We start from the raw sequence: 17,314 nt of genomic DNA, 5'->3' as shown, positions 1-17,314 counted from the left end.
AAACAAATGCGTAGGTAGAAATCTTATTATTGTAACGGCGAATGCGCCAGAGCTTTATTTTAGCGGCGAGCAAACAATTTGCCCCGCGAATTCTCTGTTACTTTGTGCTGTCCTCGTCGGACGAGACAGAGCACGTGTGTAGAATAGATGTCAGAAAGAACCAGATCAAAACTAGGAAGTGCTTTGCCAGGGTTTATTGCTGTGTTTGAAAGCCTAGCTAGTTAGGAGTGTTTTACTAATAGTTACGGCAAAAGAAGTGTACAATTCTTTTGTCTGTGATATGTTAGGGAATCCATTTTAACTTAGTTTTCATTCCAAGTGTTGGTAACCGCTTACCTCTCGGCTAATTCAGCTTCGCGCTCTCTCGCGCCTGCGCGGTCTCAACCAACCTTCGTCTCATTCACAGCGGCAGCCATGTTTGTTTTCTCTTTCAACATTATCTAAACAATTTAAGCAGAGTAACGTAAGTCACGAAGTTTTAACGTAAATAATATCAATGTCTGTACTAGTATCTATCGTTCTGCCAGAGAAATTAACGTAATTCGCCTTGAATAAGAAAGTAGAATTTTGTGTTGTAAATTGCCTTCGCATTTACAGAGAATCAGCTGTTTTGAACGACATGCTGCGCGCTAGCAGCGCTACCCAGCTCCTTCACGTGTTTCACCTCGCATCGCTCACTCGCGCGCTGAGCGAAAATTTCATTTCACTTCGCACTTAACGTAGCCTCATTCACAATTGTTTGCTAACATCGTTTTAAATCCTTACCGTCATTTCACTGTTCACAGGGACCTAGTAATCTTACATAAAGTTAACGTAAATCTCAAGTAGAGTAAATCACAAGAATTGTTAACGTAAAACGCGTCTTTGTAAAATTCATATTGAAACGCAAATCATTTCATAAGCGCAAGCCGCTAACATTAACGTAAAAATCGTTCACCACGAGCGCGTTATCATTTTCATAAAACGTTATCCAAAAGCAATTCTTTCATTAAAAACGTTAACGTAAGTTAAATCATTTTAACGCAAGTTGCGTCATATTAAACTAACATTAGTAGTTCAATTCAAATATAAGGGAGTTCATTCATATATCATTTTTCACCCTCTCCGAGAGAGAGAGAGAGAGAGAGGAGAGAGAGAGAGAGAGAGAGAGAGAGAGAGAGAGAGAGAGAGAGAGAACCAGAACACAGTATTCACGAAGCCAAGAGTACTACATCTTACCATTAATTATAGCATGCAGAATTAACATTATTTTAGTCTCTTGTGTCTTTCATTTACACAGCGTGATACGTACGCGCCTGTGTCCATTGCAGTTTGCAAGCATTTATTTATTTCATTTACCGAGTACTTCAGCGAGGGACTGAGCATTCCTAAAATTTCCATTACCTGTCGTTGCCCGAGTGGTCTTTTCATTTTCTTTTATCACAAAAGACTTGCGTATACCGCAAGCACAATTCGCACAGCGTGCCACGCCAATTCATTACTTCCAGACAGGGAAGTCGTTACCAGTTTAGGACTGGCCACCACCAGTGCACGTCAGGTCTTACCATTTTACAGTGCCACTAATTCTTGACACTGTCCATCGACTGGCTGCTGAAGTACTCCCACCTTTTACTTTCTCTCCTCCACTATTACACTCTGCCATGAGCAGTGCCATTTCACTTCAGTATATTTAAGTATACTGCATGTAGTGTCCGGGACACACCAGCACGATACCAGTGCTCCAAGGAACGCCTCCATAAATGCCATTGCACCTGTACAGGCCGTACAGGTAGCCATTAAACCTGCGTGTCCGTTCAATACGGAACGCCCAAATAATTAGTGTGTCCGTGTACAAGGGTCAGTGATCCTTCGGAACACTCAACAAGGGAACGCCTCCCAGAAGTGCCGCAATACCAGCCCTAAGTGCTGACAAACCTGCGTGTCCGTCCTTACAGAACGCCCAATTCCATTAATGTCCGTGTACAAGGGTCAGTGATCCTCGGAACACTCAACAAGGGAACGCCTCCCAGAAGTGCCGCAATACCAGCCCTAAGTACTGACAAACCTGCGGGTGTCCGTCCTTACGGAACGCCCAATTCATTAATGTCCGTGTACGAGGATCAGTGATCTTTCGGACCAGCCTAAGGGAACGCCTCCCCAAACCAAAGTGCCGCAATACCAGCACTACTAGTGCTGCCCAAGGAACGCCTCCTCATAAGTGCCGCGCACCTGTACAGACGTACAGGTAGCCCTATACCTGCGTGTCCGTCCTACGGAACGCTCATTCATTATAGAGTATCCGCCATTTTGGATCATTGAACCAAGGAACGCCTCCTCATAAGTGCCGTGCACCTGTATTGGACCTACAGGTAGCCCATTCCAGCGTCTCCCAACTTAGGAACGCCCTTAAGTGTGACGTACGCCGTACACTCCATTTGATTTTTTCACCTCTTTAGAAGGTGCCAATCCAGAAGTGCCACCAACTTACGGGACACTTCCCAAGTGCCACAGAGCACCCAGTCTTCTCAGACTTTTTCTCTACCACGTCGCAGAACACCTTTCCAAGTGAGTGCCACTTTCCACAGTAGGCACTCCTATTCCATTCTGTACCCTTCCTGGCCATTATTTTCATTTTCATCAGAGCCTCTACTGCAGCCTAAGGGAAATGTCTTCCCCTGCTTCCCGCGACTTCTTTGCCGTAGAGCTCGAGAGGCTCGAGTCCTCATAACTCTGGGCAAGGAGGCTGGTTACACTGGACCAGCACTAGACCAAGTGATCAAAGGCGCAGCAGGCTGCTGCGCGCCAGCAGGGAAAGGAAGCCAGAGAAGCAGAGAGAAAGGAAAGAGAAGAAGAGAGAAAGCATGAGCTAGCTCTCCTAGATGACGCAATCTCTCTGCTAGCTTCTAAGCCCCAGACCATGAGCTGGACTCCCGGTAAGAGGTGGTTGCGGAGGTTCTGCACCACTTGTTGTGTGCGTGGGCATGCTGTGGATTCCGACCAGTGCCCAAGTCGGTCTCTACCTTGGGAGGAGAGCTTCCAGGGTGAACTTCTCCAAGGCTACCATGTAGCCCTGCCTGATGAACAGTCTCCTACGGCCTATCAGTGGGTACAAGTCATGGCCGACACCGAAGCCCAGGTCTCCCTTATTTCCAGAAAGGCATTGCCTAGGGGTGCCAAAATCCAGACGAACGAAGAAATTCAGTTTGAATGGATTGACGGTAACCTCTATTCTGTTCCTTCGGTCCTTCTGAATGTAAAAATGCCCTTTCTGGACCAGGTGACCAAGGAAACCACATTGTGCCGCCTGGGCGTAGTTGACCAACTCCATGATGTTTATCAGGTGATATTGGGCCGAGATCTACTTAAGCCGTATCTCCCCTGGACGCAGCTCCCACTACCAGATGCACCGGATCCCTGCAGCATGCCTCATAATCAAACCTCAATTTTAGATTCAGAGGCTAGTGCCTCCGATGTCCCAGACATCCCTTTTATTTGTGAACCTGGCCCTGACCCAGTGTCAGAGCCAGACGTTTCTTCTGCATCATCTCAGCCTCTTACCATTTTACCGCCTACCTCATCCACTTTGGAAGAGGTAAGCCCACCAGTTAACCCCGGACTTGTTTCCGAGGGTGATTCAATGGAGGATTCCTTAACCTCCCTACCTCAAATCACTGCCAGAGAGGACTCTTCACCTGTGCCAGAGCACACTGCCAGCCTTGGTGACTCCACAGATTCGCAACCTGTGGGGCCATCTCAGCCTTACCATCCAGTGCCACGGAAGAGGTTCTGGAACACGTTCTGCCGAGACTGTGGCCGCAAGGGTCACATGTCTGCCAACTACGGAGGGTGCGCGAACCACAATATTCCGGCCATCGCAATGGCCGTCACCCAATCCTTTTCTCTCTAGGACCCCAGCTAAGGGCCCTATAACCGTCGCACCCCTCCAAAGCCATTATCAAGCCAAGCCACGTCAGAGCCTACGACGACTCTGGCGCTCAAATCTCCCTGATACGGGAAGACCGAATCCCCCGAGGGGCTAACGTTGATAGACGTCGATTGATCACCATTGAAGGTATCAATCACATTAAACTGATCCTTCCGACCGTCCAATTGAGGGTCACCAGACCTCACTTTTCCAGAATTTGTACCCTTGCAGTTGCAAGCTACATTCCAGGAGGTTACGACCTCCTCCTAGGGCAAGACATGAAGTCTCCCTCGCATTCCAAAAAGCCTAGGGGTCCTGACCCCATGTCAATTCACTCCAAAGCAAGGAGTCACCGAAATTCTACTTCCTCTAGGAAGTACATCCACCAACAGTCTCCCTCGTTACCAAGGAGGGAGATTGACCATTCACAGTTCCGTTGCAAGACCTGTAACGTAATAGGGCACTCCACAAATTGGCCTAGGTGCCCTAGCAAGTTATGTGCAGCGGACACTGTCCAAGTTCCACAAGGCTTAGCCTTCCAAAAGAGACAGGACCCTCTGTCTCCCATAACCAAGGGCACGCTGAGAGGTATTGCACCTCCAGTACCCGCCACAGGTCCAGTTGACCTCAACTCTCTGCCAGTACCACTTGGCAGCACTGAGCAGTGCCAAGCTCCGTCCAGCCTGGACGTAGAGCCACCACCGAACTTGACCTCTGCGCCTGGCCCCGAGCTAGCGCCGGCGCCTAACCTTATCAAGGATCCTCCTACAGGAGACCCTCCAACAGGCATGGAGCTTACCACAGCCCATGGCCAATCACTAGTTCAGTCTTCTTCACCCTCACCACTGTCGCCCGAGGATGAACCTCCGGCAGACCTAACATTCTCACCTCCTCTGGAAAGCCAGGAACTGCCCGACCAGGAGTCAGCCTGGAGTTTTCCCCTTACGACGGCTGTCGCAGCAGCCGGAGTGAGGGCCTCCCCTGCAGTAGGTTCCACCTCTACGACGGTTGCTGCAGATACCGAAGTAGGGTGTTCTCCTGAAATCCCTCAGGCTACCACTGCCTCTGCTCCTGCCGGCGTTTCTGGCCTTTCCCCAGAGTCTGTGCCTCCGTCTACTCCTAGGACTGGTATAGCCAGGAATAAGAAGAAGAAGAAGAAGGGACGTAACCAATCATTAACAAACTAACACAAAAGAGCCACATGCTCTCCTTGACACCTGTGCCCGAGGTACAGTGTCGCATTCATTTGCAGAATGATCCTGGCACCTACCCAGAGAAGGTAGCCAGCCTGATCTCTGCCAGTAGCACTAACCCTCTAACCCCTAGCCATTGTAATACTAACCCTCACTTAAATATAATTACCTCATTGCATTTCCCTCCTGGTAAATTAACCACTCATCATCCCCACGCATCATTACCTCTCATTATGTATTTTAACAGTTCCGTCGCTGAACTACTGCTGTGCGTACCACACTCTGGAATGATTGCGTCTTCATTTAACTGTATTGAGTAGGTTAGGCTAATGATTTAGTACCAGGGCATTAGGTTAGTAGCAAGTAGAATTTTCAAGTAACCTTATCTAGGGGTAGAGTAGACTGTCGTCACAGACAACCCTTTAGTTATTACTTAGGCTAGATTACATCACTACATTAAGTTAGTACACTTAGCATCTTTGCCTATAAGTTAGGTAGGCCATTGTAGTCAGCCGTATCGCTGCTCAAAAAACTTCAAGTTAGAGTAGGAGAACTGGGTAGTCGAGGCGATCAACTTATTTAAGCCAAGACCTTCACGCCCGAAAGGGAGTGAATGCCTTCTTAACAGGGGGAGCTGCTACGTCTATAGAACGCCTCGCCTTCCCAGCAGAGTTTTAGTTATATTTAATTATAAAAGTAGCAGCCATGCCTTCTCCTGAAGCGACTGTTGTTGGGAGAGTGGGTATGTCGTAGGAATGATATTTCCGGTCTGACGGAACGAGGGTAAGAGAGGCAAGTCACAAGAGTAGCTAGGCTTCGAGATGGATTTTAGGGGGGACTTCTACAATAAGACCTATTTTCCTTCCCAATTTGCTGGCGTTGTGTTTACCACCTTTCAGGCAATGCTCGGGGCGGTTTTTGGAAGCCCCGTGATTCGAAAACAACCAGTATCGCTCTCAGTCGGCTGCGAGACGTGATCTCGGACAGGGGTCAAATTGCCAGCCTCCCAAAATTAGGCCTACCCACGACGCATGGTGACACGAACCCCAGACCTGAACAGAGGTCGGACCGCATTCTTCTACAAGGATACACTGAATATTGCATAAAGGTACGTCTGAAAGTGTAAACTTCAACCCAGCACCTTTTACTACCATACAAACTCTTGCTAAATTCATTTTCAATTCTCATTTTTACCCCTTCTACATCAAAGCCCTTTGTCCCCATCGGGCCACGTGCTCCCCTTTGTGACTTGTTAAAGACCAAGCTTTCGTTGTATACCTCAGTGAACCATTCGAGTTTACCCTTCCCCAATGTTAGAGAATTAATCAGCCTTAATCAAAGCAAGAAGTCATTTTTCCTTTTATCTCGTTTAATCTGGGATTCTTTTCCAGATTCCATGAGTCACGTGTCGTCTCTGCCCGCAAGTGTGCATTACCCAAGTGTATGAAAACCAGCTATAACGGCTCAACGGAGCCATCATTTACCTTTTCTCCAGCCCAGTACGGGCCTTTTAGTAAATAAATAGTTGTTAAGTAACGAGCTGAGTTTTCTGGCGACCTTCCCTCTAAAGAAAGAAATTAATAACTATCAGTTTACGGTAAGTTCAAGCAATTCCCTCTTGAAATCCCTCAATTATTTCCGTTTACGTATCTAGCTTCTCTCAAGGCCCTAAATATACGTAACAATATATATTATATATATCTATCTATATAGATATAATTGATATCTTAGGTATTATGAGTATATATATATATATAGATAACATAATATATATGTGAAATGAGATATATAGGTAAAGATATAGATATGATATAGATATAAGATATAATTAGAGAGAAGAATATAATATATATATATATATATAGTATGACATATATTATATATAAAATACCATATATAATTATTACATAGATATATATATTAGTATCATATTCGATTATACTTATATATATATATATAATATATATATATCATATATATATATGTAAATATATATATATGTAATATATATTAATTCTACTATAATATATATATAATATATATAGATAATATATATATATACAGTAAATTATATATCATATACAGATAGACATAAAATCTATAAATATATATATCTAATATATATATATCTTATATATATATATATACATATTAAATATATAATATCTATATAATACTATATATATAGATATATAATATATACATATAAATATATATATCTATATATATTATATATATATCTATATCATATATATATACCCTACAATATCATGTCATATATATCTCATATCTCTCTCTATATATACTATCATATCTATATCTCCATATGTTCTATCTGTGTAAATCTCTCTCATATATCTATGCATATATATATATATATATATATCTCTATATATATATCTATATATAAATGCATCCTTTTTCCACAATCTTTTAAAAAGTTTATACATTACTTCTTTTCCCACTTTTGTATCTAATAATATTGTATGTATTCTCATATTATATTATATGATACTACTAACAAAGCAGTCAATATTTTGGTTTGGAAATCAGCTGGTGGCAAATACAAGTTTGTTTTGCCATATTTAACTGAATCCTGAGCAAATTTTCTTGCTTCTAGTTTGTATAAACGAATATCTAGACATTGACTTATATGAGACAAGTTCATTTTTCGTTATAAGACATGTTTTTAGGTCGAAATATGACTTGAGTACATCTCGTTGTGATTGTGAACTAAATTGTGTTTTTTTTCGTTAACATATTACATTGGCAGCATGTTTATTGAGTAAAAAACTATGTGATTCCATTCACTATTTTCACTTTATTTCCTCGTAATACGAGCTTTACATTAATCATCTTTTATCGGCCTGAAACCAACAGTAAAATGTGTTCTTTCAAGCCCAATAGTTTTGATTATGATTATTTGATCTCAATTTTATCTATAGTTGTGTCATTTATAACATAACTATGGTAATTATTTACTATCACACCATGGCTGAAATACAAGCCAAACGAATGTTGTTGTTATCGAATTCTGTTGTACTTAGCAAAAAAAAGTTGTTTCTCGTTCGGTTGTCCATGGCTGTACACATTAACGCAACGACCATAATGTTAAAACAATACTTTCATCATTCTCTTTTGGCATTTTTGAACTTTTTAACTAGAAGATGGGATAAGTTAGGCTATTGTAATTTGGTCTCTCTCACTCCCGTAGGCTATTGTAATTTGGTGCCCCTCACTTCCTGATTCACTGCTGCCTGCACCATCGTGAGCAAAATTTAAAAATATTTTCAAAATGTTATCGTATCAGTATTAATTCCTAACACCATTATAATATCGGATTATCGAAGGCAAATTATCATAACTTGAACACTACCTGTACACTGTATAAAACCTTATTATATCTATATCTTTCTATTGTCTTTATATAATTTCATTTGGAAATGTATTTTCCTTATTTAATAGCATGAAACATAAAAACATAGGGTGGCACTTTGAGGGATGGAACGGATTAAGGGCATTTTAAGTATTTTCAATGGGGGAAAATTGATTTGATGTGCGAGCAAACTGAGCTACAAGCTCGGCCACGAAACCAATTAAATTCGTATGCCAAGGTACCACTGTGTTTGTGTGTATATATATATTTACACACACACAATTATATCTAAATATATATCTATATCTATATTCCTCAGAGGGGAAATATCCATAAATTCTGAGCCATGATCGGCTGGGAAGTGGCCCTTTAAAGATAGCAAGTATTTTCCTCGAAGGTGCTTATGTTTCGTCACGTATCTCTGGGCATTGAGGGCGTAAGGAAGTTCCAACAGAGGCTCCAACGGAAGTGTGATTTGGTATGCGCAGATGATTGATTTGTTGAAGTTTTCACTAGGATTTATAGCTTGGAGTTACTAGTGACCATCAGTAAGTCACCAGCTGTGTGTTCTTTCGGAGTAATGTTACATTCTCCCTGAACATGTTGCAGTAATAACTTTCAGCCTTTTCTTCCCCAAAATAACAAGAACACTAGAAATACAGTCAGAGAAGGGTATTCTTCATGATCAGAGACTAAGGGAGAAAGTACGAGAACTGAATAGGAGGGAAGCATACGGAAGTAGGACAAGAAACGAAATGGGAGGTTGAGAAAAACAGGAGAATGAGGTGGAGAGGGGGGATGATGTCCTATCTATTACTCCGATGTTGGAGGGCGAGCTTTGTCATTATGAAATCCTGTAGAAGGCCTTTCCTTCTTCCTTGAATGAGTCATGGTTTCTCACTAACACTATCAACTATTGCAGATAATGGTAACACTGTCAACTATTGCAGATAATGGCAACACTATCAACTATTGCAGATAATGGAAGTACAAGCAAGGATGAGAACTGTACAATACAGCTGAAGATGTAACCACTAACCAAGGGAGGCCTTGCTACATATGAGACACACTTATTCAAGGAAAACAAGTTTACTTACAAAGGAAATTTCAGAACTTCCAGCTTGCGAAGAAAAATATATGCAGTACTTATGGACTTCGAAATTATTATGCACACACCATCATCATAAGATATATACTACTAAGATCCCTCTAGAAATATGAACGAAGCAAAAGAATATGCAAAATCAAGAGTAAAATTAACTATTTTTAAAAGTTGCTTGCTGAACCAGAACACAGGTAATGACTTCAGTACCACCATTGCTACCAAAGGTGCTGGGAAGAGGGGCACTAGCCCAGTGGAGCTCTTTGTCTTTGACCTTTTGCGAGTGTTCAATGTCACAAATTCAAGTTCCAAGAATAAAAACGTACAATAATGTAACTTACAGAAAAAGAACTGCAACATTCTTCAATTGCATCTGCAGGAATATCCATTTCCAGAGCCCAAGCCTGAAGAGATGACCAAAGGATATCCCCACAGCTACTAGGATTCTTTTGACGTTTGACCTGTAAACAAACACCACAAGGTAATTTCCTGTAAATATTCTTATCGGTAAAATATTAAATTCTTATAATAACATTAGGCTCTATATATACTTACCAAATAACTACATACCTATAAGTTTTCTACTTTATTGGCAGTTCAGAATTCGAAAATTCGTGGTATCGTGCTTTTGTTTTGATGTAGGTCCCGGCCTACATCTGGGTAAGCATCATTCGTTTGTGCTTCATGTCCATGAGAGGGGAGGTGGGAGGGCTTTGATCATGTAGTTACTTGGTAAGTATAAATAAAACCTAATTTTATTGTAAAAATGTCATTTTTATGTAAATAACTTACCAATTAACTACATAGCTCAATCCCACATTGACAGGTGGGATACATGGACATGTTCTACTCAAAAACATTCAATAATGACATGAATCTGATAAAAAAAGGTAGCTATCATTAGTAAAATGATTGTTGTAACCTTACCTGGCGAGAAAACTGCGACAGGAAGATACTGCCTCTGTCCGGTGCTCATTTTAACCTGTAGAGGCGTGGCACTAAAGCCGAGGGTTGCCTCTACTTTAGTGGGCAACCTTACAGCCAAGGAGTACTCTGACCAACAAGATATTACCATAAAACAGATACCCTTGCCTGGGTGCAGCACACAAAATACAACCAGAAATAAATTTACCAGACCAAACAACATCAAACCAATACTCAACCATAAAAATCAACGACTGATGGGTACTCTAGGTACAAAGTACCACCAGGCTTCCAAAAACTTGACATCCTAAAACAAGGCGAGGTGATAGGGAACTAGAAGTTACTCCCTGTCCTTCATCACCCAATACCATATCAACCATAGCCAAAGGGCCAATGTATCGCAATTGCTATAAATGGTCTCCACATCTTGCAGATAATAGGAGTCAAACACTGATTTTGACTGTCTGTAGGTTCATTGGAGAATTGTGGAGAGCGACAAGTCCTTCTTAAAAACTTGTGAAGTGGCAACTGCCCTAATGTCATGAGCTTTAACTTTACTTGGAGATTGTTCGTTTGAATCTTTGAGAGTGACTAAGAAATCACACTTCTTAGAAATAGGGCCAAGGCATTTTTAAATAACAGACGTAATGGGTTCCTCACAGAGCACCACAAAATCTGAGAGGTACCTCTGATCCCCTTAGTTCTATCCAGGTAAAGCTTAAGTGCTAACTGGGAAAACGACTCTCCCTTGGTCTGTTGGTCCCAGGATATCCACTAAATTCTTGGTCATAAAAGAACGAGCCCAGGGGTTAAAGGGAGTTTTGTTCTTCACTACAAAACCAAAAGTCAAGGAGCAGACTGCATCTCCTTGCAAAAAAAAAAAAAAAAAAAAAAAAAAAAAAAAAAAAAAAAAAAAAAAATAAAACGTCTTTTTTAGGGCGTGTAATTCACAGTAGCTAGAGCAATTAAAAATAATTTTCCTGGTCAAATCCCTCAATGATGAGGTTTCTTCCTGCTTGGAAATGTCTAGGGATTTGATCAAATCGCTTGTCTTTATTAGAAGGCAAGTCTAAACCTCTATGCCTAAATATCCAGTTTAGCATAGATCTAGTACGTACATCCTCTTATCGTGGACGTAGCTAACTTTGTGATGACCTTAGTTACAATAAGAAATCAACAACTTGTGTTACAGAGGTCTAAGATGATGATATGCCACGTCATCGGCACCAGGAACGAAAGACTGTCCATTCCACCTGGTAGACATTAGTAAGAAGACTGACGTCTGCATTTAGTGACTGCTTCTGCAGCTCTTCTTGAAAAGCCCTTCACTCTGACAAGTTTCCCGACAGTCTGAAGCCTGTCAGAGAGAGAGAGTGGATAAGTCTTAATGAAAGCGATGAAAGTGTGGCTGCTTTAGAAGGCTTCTTTTCTGCAGTAAGTCTTGGAAAGTCTGGCAGAAGGCTGAGAAGGTCCAGGAACCATTCTGAGGCCATAATGGGGCTACCAGGCTGAGAGGCATAGACGTCCAAGTCCGAACAGTCCTGGGGCATTGCATTCGTCACCCATGCTTGAGGGTACCGAATCGGGGAGCAGTAGACTAGGAGGCAATGGTTCCTTGATGTTGCAAAGCATCAACCAATGTCTTCCCTAACATTTTCACAGGTCAGTGCACAACTGTGGATTCAGTGTCCATTCCATCAGTAAAACCTGCTTGAGTGACTTAACTTGTCCGCTAAAATGTTGTAGTACTTGCCCTGGATGAAGCAGGTTAAGAGTCTGGTCCTGTTGGTTTGCATCCAGCGAAGTAGGTCCTTGACTGTTAAGTACAGAGAGAAGGAGAGAAGTCCTCCCAGAATCTTGTGGTGTGTTGTCCACTTTGGCTATGACTGTCTTGTCTTGGGTCTCTGTCGCAAAACATTGAAGGGCCAAATATATTGCCTTCAGCTCTTTCACATTGATGTGAAGTCTCTTCTCCTCTGGAGACCACATTCACAAACTTCCATGTTGTTTAGGAGAGTTCCCCAACCTAGATCCAACGTGTCTGATTATAACGTCAGGTCAGGGCTCAATGGTTGCAAAGACTTCCCTATCAGAATCCTCTCTTCTGCAAGCCGCCACACTAAAGGTGTTCTTTGATTTCGGAAGCAATGCAGAAAATGAAGGGGTCTGGGACTGGAAGACATTTCCTTTGCCAACTGGCCTGCAGGAAGAGTTGTAGAGCTCTTATATGAAGACTTCCAAGCGACACTAACTTCTCTTTGGACGAATGTGTGCCAAGCAGACTCATCCACTCGTTAGCTGAGAGAAATGGGCGAGAGATGAAGTTCCTTACCTTTTTCTGACAAGCTTGGATCAATCCTTTTGTGATATGGAAAAGGCTGGAAAGTCTGGGAATTGATCCTCATTCCTAAGTAGAGAATAAATTTGGTCAGACAGAATTGGGATTTCTGATAGTTGATTAAGACTCAATTCTTGAGTCAGCAGAAGAGTTTTTTGAAGGTCATCCGAGCATAATTCCTTTGAAGGGGAGTGTAGCAGCCAATCGTCTAGATATAGACAGTCATTGGTGGATCCAGAACTTGGGTGGGTGAAGACTAGTGGAGCTGTAGAGGGGTCAAAGCATAAGGCCCGAAACTGAAGGACCTTACCCTGGAAGACAAACATCAGATACTGTTTGGATTCCAGGTGAATTAGAATAAGAAAATATGCGTACTGCATATCGATTGTGACCATACAGTCTTCCTGAAGGATGGCTGACAGGATTGAATGGTTTGTTTCCATCTTGAACTAGGCGGTCTGCACAAAGAAGTTCAGAGCACTGACTTCCAGGACAGGTCTCCATCCTCCAGACTCCTTGGGAACAACAGTCTGTTGTAAAAACCTTTGATGTTTACATCTTCAACTATCTCTACAGTTCTTTTCCTGATAAGCAATGGAAACCTCTCCGAGTTTGTCGAGTACACTGTTAAGTTGATGGGAGAAGACGACAAGGGAGGTTTTTCCTTGAAAGGGATGGTGCAGCCTTCCTTGAGAACTTTTACTACCCAGGGTTCTGCTTTCCTTGTCTCCCATTTGTCCCAAAAATGGAGAAGTCTGGCCCCTACTGGAACAGGGAGGACCAGTACCCCACTTGCAAGATGTTGGTTTGGAGGATGACTTCTTGGCTGCAGTACTGCCCGCCAGCAGGTTCATGCGAGGGAGTTGTAACTTGGTTCTTCCGCCTCAAAAAAGCTGTTGTAGCAGAGGCATGACAGTCCTCGTACCGAAGGAGAAAAGGGGACGACGGGTCACTTCCATGGGACATCTGGTAGAATGTGTCAAGAGGGCCTGCATCAAATTTTTCTGTAGATCCAATGCGATGTGTTCGAAGGTAGCCCTTGGGAAAATGAAAGAACGGTCCAGAGGTGCGAAAAGACGGACAGACCTCGTAGAGGCAGTAACTCCTTTTGAGGTAAAGGTGCACAGTTCCCTCTTCTTGAATACTCCCATGGAGAATAAGGCAGCTAGTTCTTGGGGGCCATCCATAATGGCCTTATCTGCACACGAGAGCACTACCAACCAATCCATGAGAAGTTCTCCTGAAGGCACTTGCAGGCTTCTATTTTCTTTGCTAATGCGCCGATCGTCCAGTCAATGAAGCTGAAAATCTTGAGGACCTTGAAGATGTACCTGATGAAGTATTCTAATTTCAAGGCCTAACACTAGAAATGCTTGAATCTGACATACTGAGTCAATCCAGTCAAAATACTTCCACTAATTAATCTAACGATGATTAGAGAGATATACCAAAAGGGATGAATACTTCACCAACGGCAAAAGATACAATCATCTAGTAAAATTTGAATCAGAGCTGTCAATGACTGTGTGTATTTGATCACCCGCAAAAATTGAATGACACTTCTAGTATTGTTGTACCTATACTTACCAGGATGCAAGCTGGGACCGATTACCTTCACCAAAACAAAAGCGCGATACCACGAATTTTCGAATTTTGAACTTCCATGAAGTAGAAAACTTATGGCTAGTAGTTACTTGGTAATTACTTGCATAAAAAACCCAAGTTCAAGGTTTAAACAAAATATTCTATATAAGTCTTATATCTTCTTAATTATTTGATAACACCAGATAATAAATTGTACTGCATCACTGTCAGTTACTTTCATCTGTTTCTTGTGGTCTCTTCCACAATAGTGGTCTACTGTATTTTAAAAGAAATGCTGCAAATTTCTTCTCACATTTAAAAGAAAATCCTTCAAGTGAACCCTCAATTTAGAAATAAGACTTGGTAGTCTCATTAAACTACTAGTACTACTACTAATAATAATAACCAGATCTGACATAAAGGTTTCCACTTACCACCATCAAAAACCTTGTTGTACAGATCAGTGAAATAATGCAGCAGCTTATCTCACCTTTTCCATGTTGACTTTGACTGACACATGATCAAGGAGATTGTTAACTACTGTTACCACTTCCTTGGTAACAAATTTCTTGACACAAGGAATCAGTTCATCTAAAGTGAAGAATCTTTCGAGGAGGTTTCCTTGTGTTTCCTGGAATTTTTCCACTATGATCTAGAAATAAACAAACAAAAAATATAAATTAAAAATAAAATACAGAGTAATGAGGGAAACAACATAAGCTGACACTTAGCAAACAGAAAACTAAACCTTTACTTATAACACTGGATATCAACTCTTAGCCTATGACATCCATGAACATCATTATGGTGGTGACGATTATGAAGACAAAATGCTAAAAAAAATACTCATGTATGAAAATGACTTTACTAATCTAATATCAACACTGAAAGAATGCACTCATCCCGTTGTTGAATAACAAGGGATGGCATACTATAACTGTAATTACTAGTTACCTCCCAAAACTAAGGTGAATGCAACAGAACGCTAATATTAAAGTGTGCTTCCTCTATCCCAAGTGTTTATAATAACCATTATGTATGTTCTTACTATTCAGGAGATGAAACCTATTCACATTTAACCCACAAGGCCAATGATCAGAAATTCAAGTTTACAAAGAATATGATGTTCATTACGAAGAAATAAGTAGTACTTTAAAGGGAAGAAATAAGACAGTCCCTGGTTATCGGCATCCTTGGTTATCAGCCATCTGGTTTTACGGAACTTGTCTAGCAATGACGATAACTGGATTTTCGGGGCCCATATGTGCCAATCCCCGACTATCGGTGCAGATAAGCAGGGATCAGCGCTAACATTGCCAATTTTTGGTTAGTATACAGAAAGAGGCGATCTCGCTTATTAAAAATGAAAAATAAAAAAATATAAATAGATAAAAATGTATTAAAATGTGAGAATAGTAGTGTTAGGGAAGTAATGCATTGCATCTTTAATGGGTTATCTAAGTAATAGCGGATTTCAGCTATTAATAATTCATGGGGTGTTGTGGTACACATTCCCACCGAATACTGGGGGTTGACTTTTAAATTTGTAATGAAGCATGGTTCAGTAAATCAGAGAACAAAAATATGGCAACACATGCCTAGAGTAAAAACACAAATTTCGGGAAAATTGTTTTTTTTATTATATATTTACACATTACAATAATAATAGATCAATATTATAGTTTATTCTGCAAATAAAATAACATTTTATTGATATTTTGCTGTGTTTTTCATTAAAGGATATGCAAAACTGAGAGAGAGAGAGAGAGAGAGAGAGAGAGAGAGAGAGAGAGAGAGAGAGAGAGAGAGAGAGAGAGAGAGCTGAGGTGTTTATGTACACCGGTAAGCTGTTTTGTGATTTTGCTGGATTTTAATTTAGTATTTTATTGATATTTGCTGTTTACATTCATATTAATATTTGAAAATTAGTAAATTATTCTTATTATAAAAAATGTATTTATCCATGAAAATTAAATGAAAATACAGTAATGGTGAATATTGCTCCATGAAAATGTTTGCAAATAAGTGAATTTTCCACGATAAATTTGATGTGTTCCACAGAAAACGTGCGATCAACTGAAGCTGCGATATAGCGGGGACACACTTTGTATATTATATCATAAGGGGGGGGGGGGGTCACCCCCAGACAGTGGTAGGAAAAGTTTTGTGGTGGTCAAAAGGTGTTTTTGAGAGAAAAAGTCAAATCAGGTTGAACTTTGATCAGTCACGGGGTTGACACATATAATAAGTATCCCAAGACTCATTTTCCTGTGATCTCTGTCCACTGGTTTTAATTGCTTCTTTCAGATCTGCCGCATTTTTAACTCGCCCGTTTCCTATCCGGAGGCCATACAGGGTGACAATACCAACTCTAAAACCTCATTAAAGAAGCTGGCGAGTCCGTCTCAGCTAGGAACTCATAGAAGGCACACTGCCGCCTCCTACGTCTGAAATCTACGGTCGTAGTCTTATTGCTGCCATAGCCCTATGATAAATTGTTGACAGTGGGTAAATAGGATCAAGTTCTTTAGATGTGCATATTACATCCTTGGATTATCGGTAAGTCCTGAGGTAGCAATTAAATACCAGTTTCTTTTCCTCTAACTCGATTCTCTCAAATTTCCTTTCCAAATGTCATCTTGCAATTCAAAGTCTCTTATGAACACCTAGCATAATTAGTTTCCCCGTGAATTATGTTCAGTAACTGAATTAGTCATTGTTCAATGATATAGATTAAAACATCTCTACATTGTGTTAAATTCATGCTCAGTAACACAGAGTAACACATCCTTCCTTTGTGATAAATTATTACCATTAAGAGAATCTTTTGTGTATGAATTCTTATTTGGGAATCTCTCCAAGAGACGGCTTATCTTGTCCCTCGTGTTCTGCC

The 17,314-nt window shown here is 41.1% G+C and overlaps 1 protein-coding gene across 2 annotated transcripts in view; it reads right to left on the bottom strand.

Annotated features, from left to right (window-relative positions):
* The window catches only part of LOC135220574 (uncharacterized), a 106,143-nt gene that overhangs the window by 8,796 nt on the left and 80,033 nt on the right, over window positions 1-17,314 (bottom strand). For both annotated transcript variants that reach the window (XM_064257817.1, XM_064257818.1), the window contains exons 4-5: window positions 14,912-15,073; window positions 9,917-10,036 (exon numbers count right to left, since the gene is read on the bottom strand). In XM_064257817.1, the coding sequence (XP_064113887.1) occupies window positions 9,917-10,036; window positions 14,912-15,073 (282 nt within the window). The remainder of the gene's footprint in view (window positions 1-9,916; window positions 10,037-14,911; window positions 15,074-17,314) is intronic.

Source organism: Macrobrachium nipponense, chromosome 2, assembly GCF_015104395.2.
Source record: "Macrobrachium nipponense isolate FS-2020 chromosome 2, ASM1510439v2, whole genome shotgun sequence".
In the NCBI taxonomy this organism is placed as follows: domain Eukaryota; kingdom Metazoa; phylum Arthropoda; class Malacostraca; order Decapoda; family Palaemonidae; genus Macrobrachium; species Macrobrachium nipponense.
Note: the sequence above shows the minus strand (reverse complement) of the source record. Positions and strands in the feature narration are given on the sequence as shown.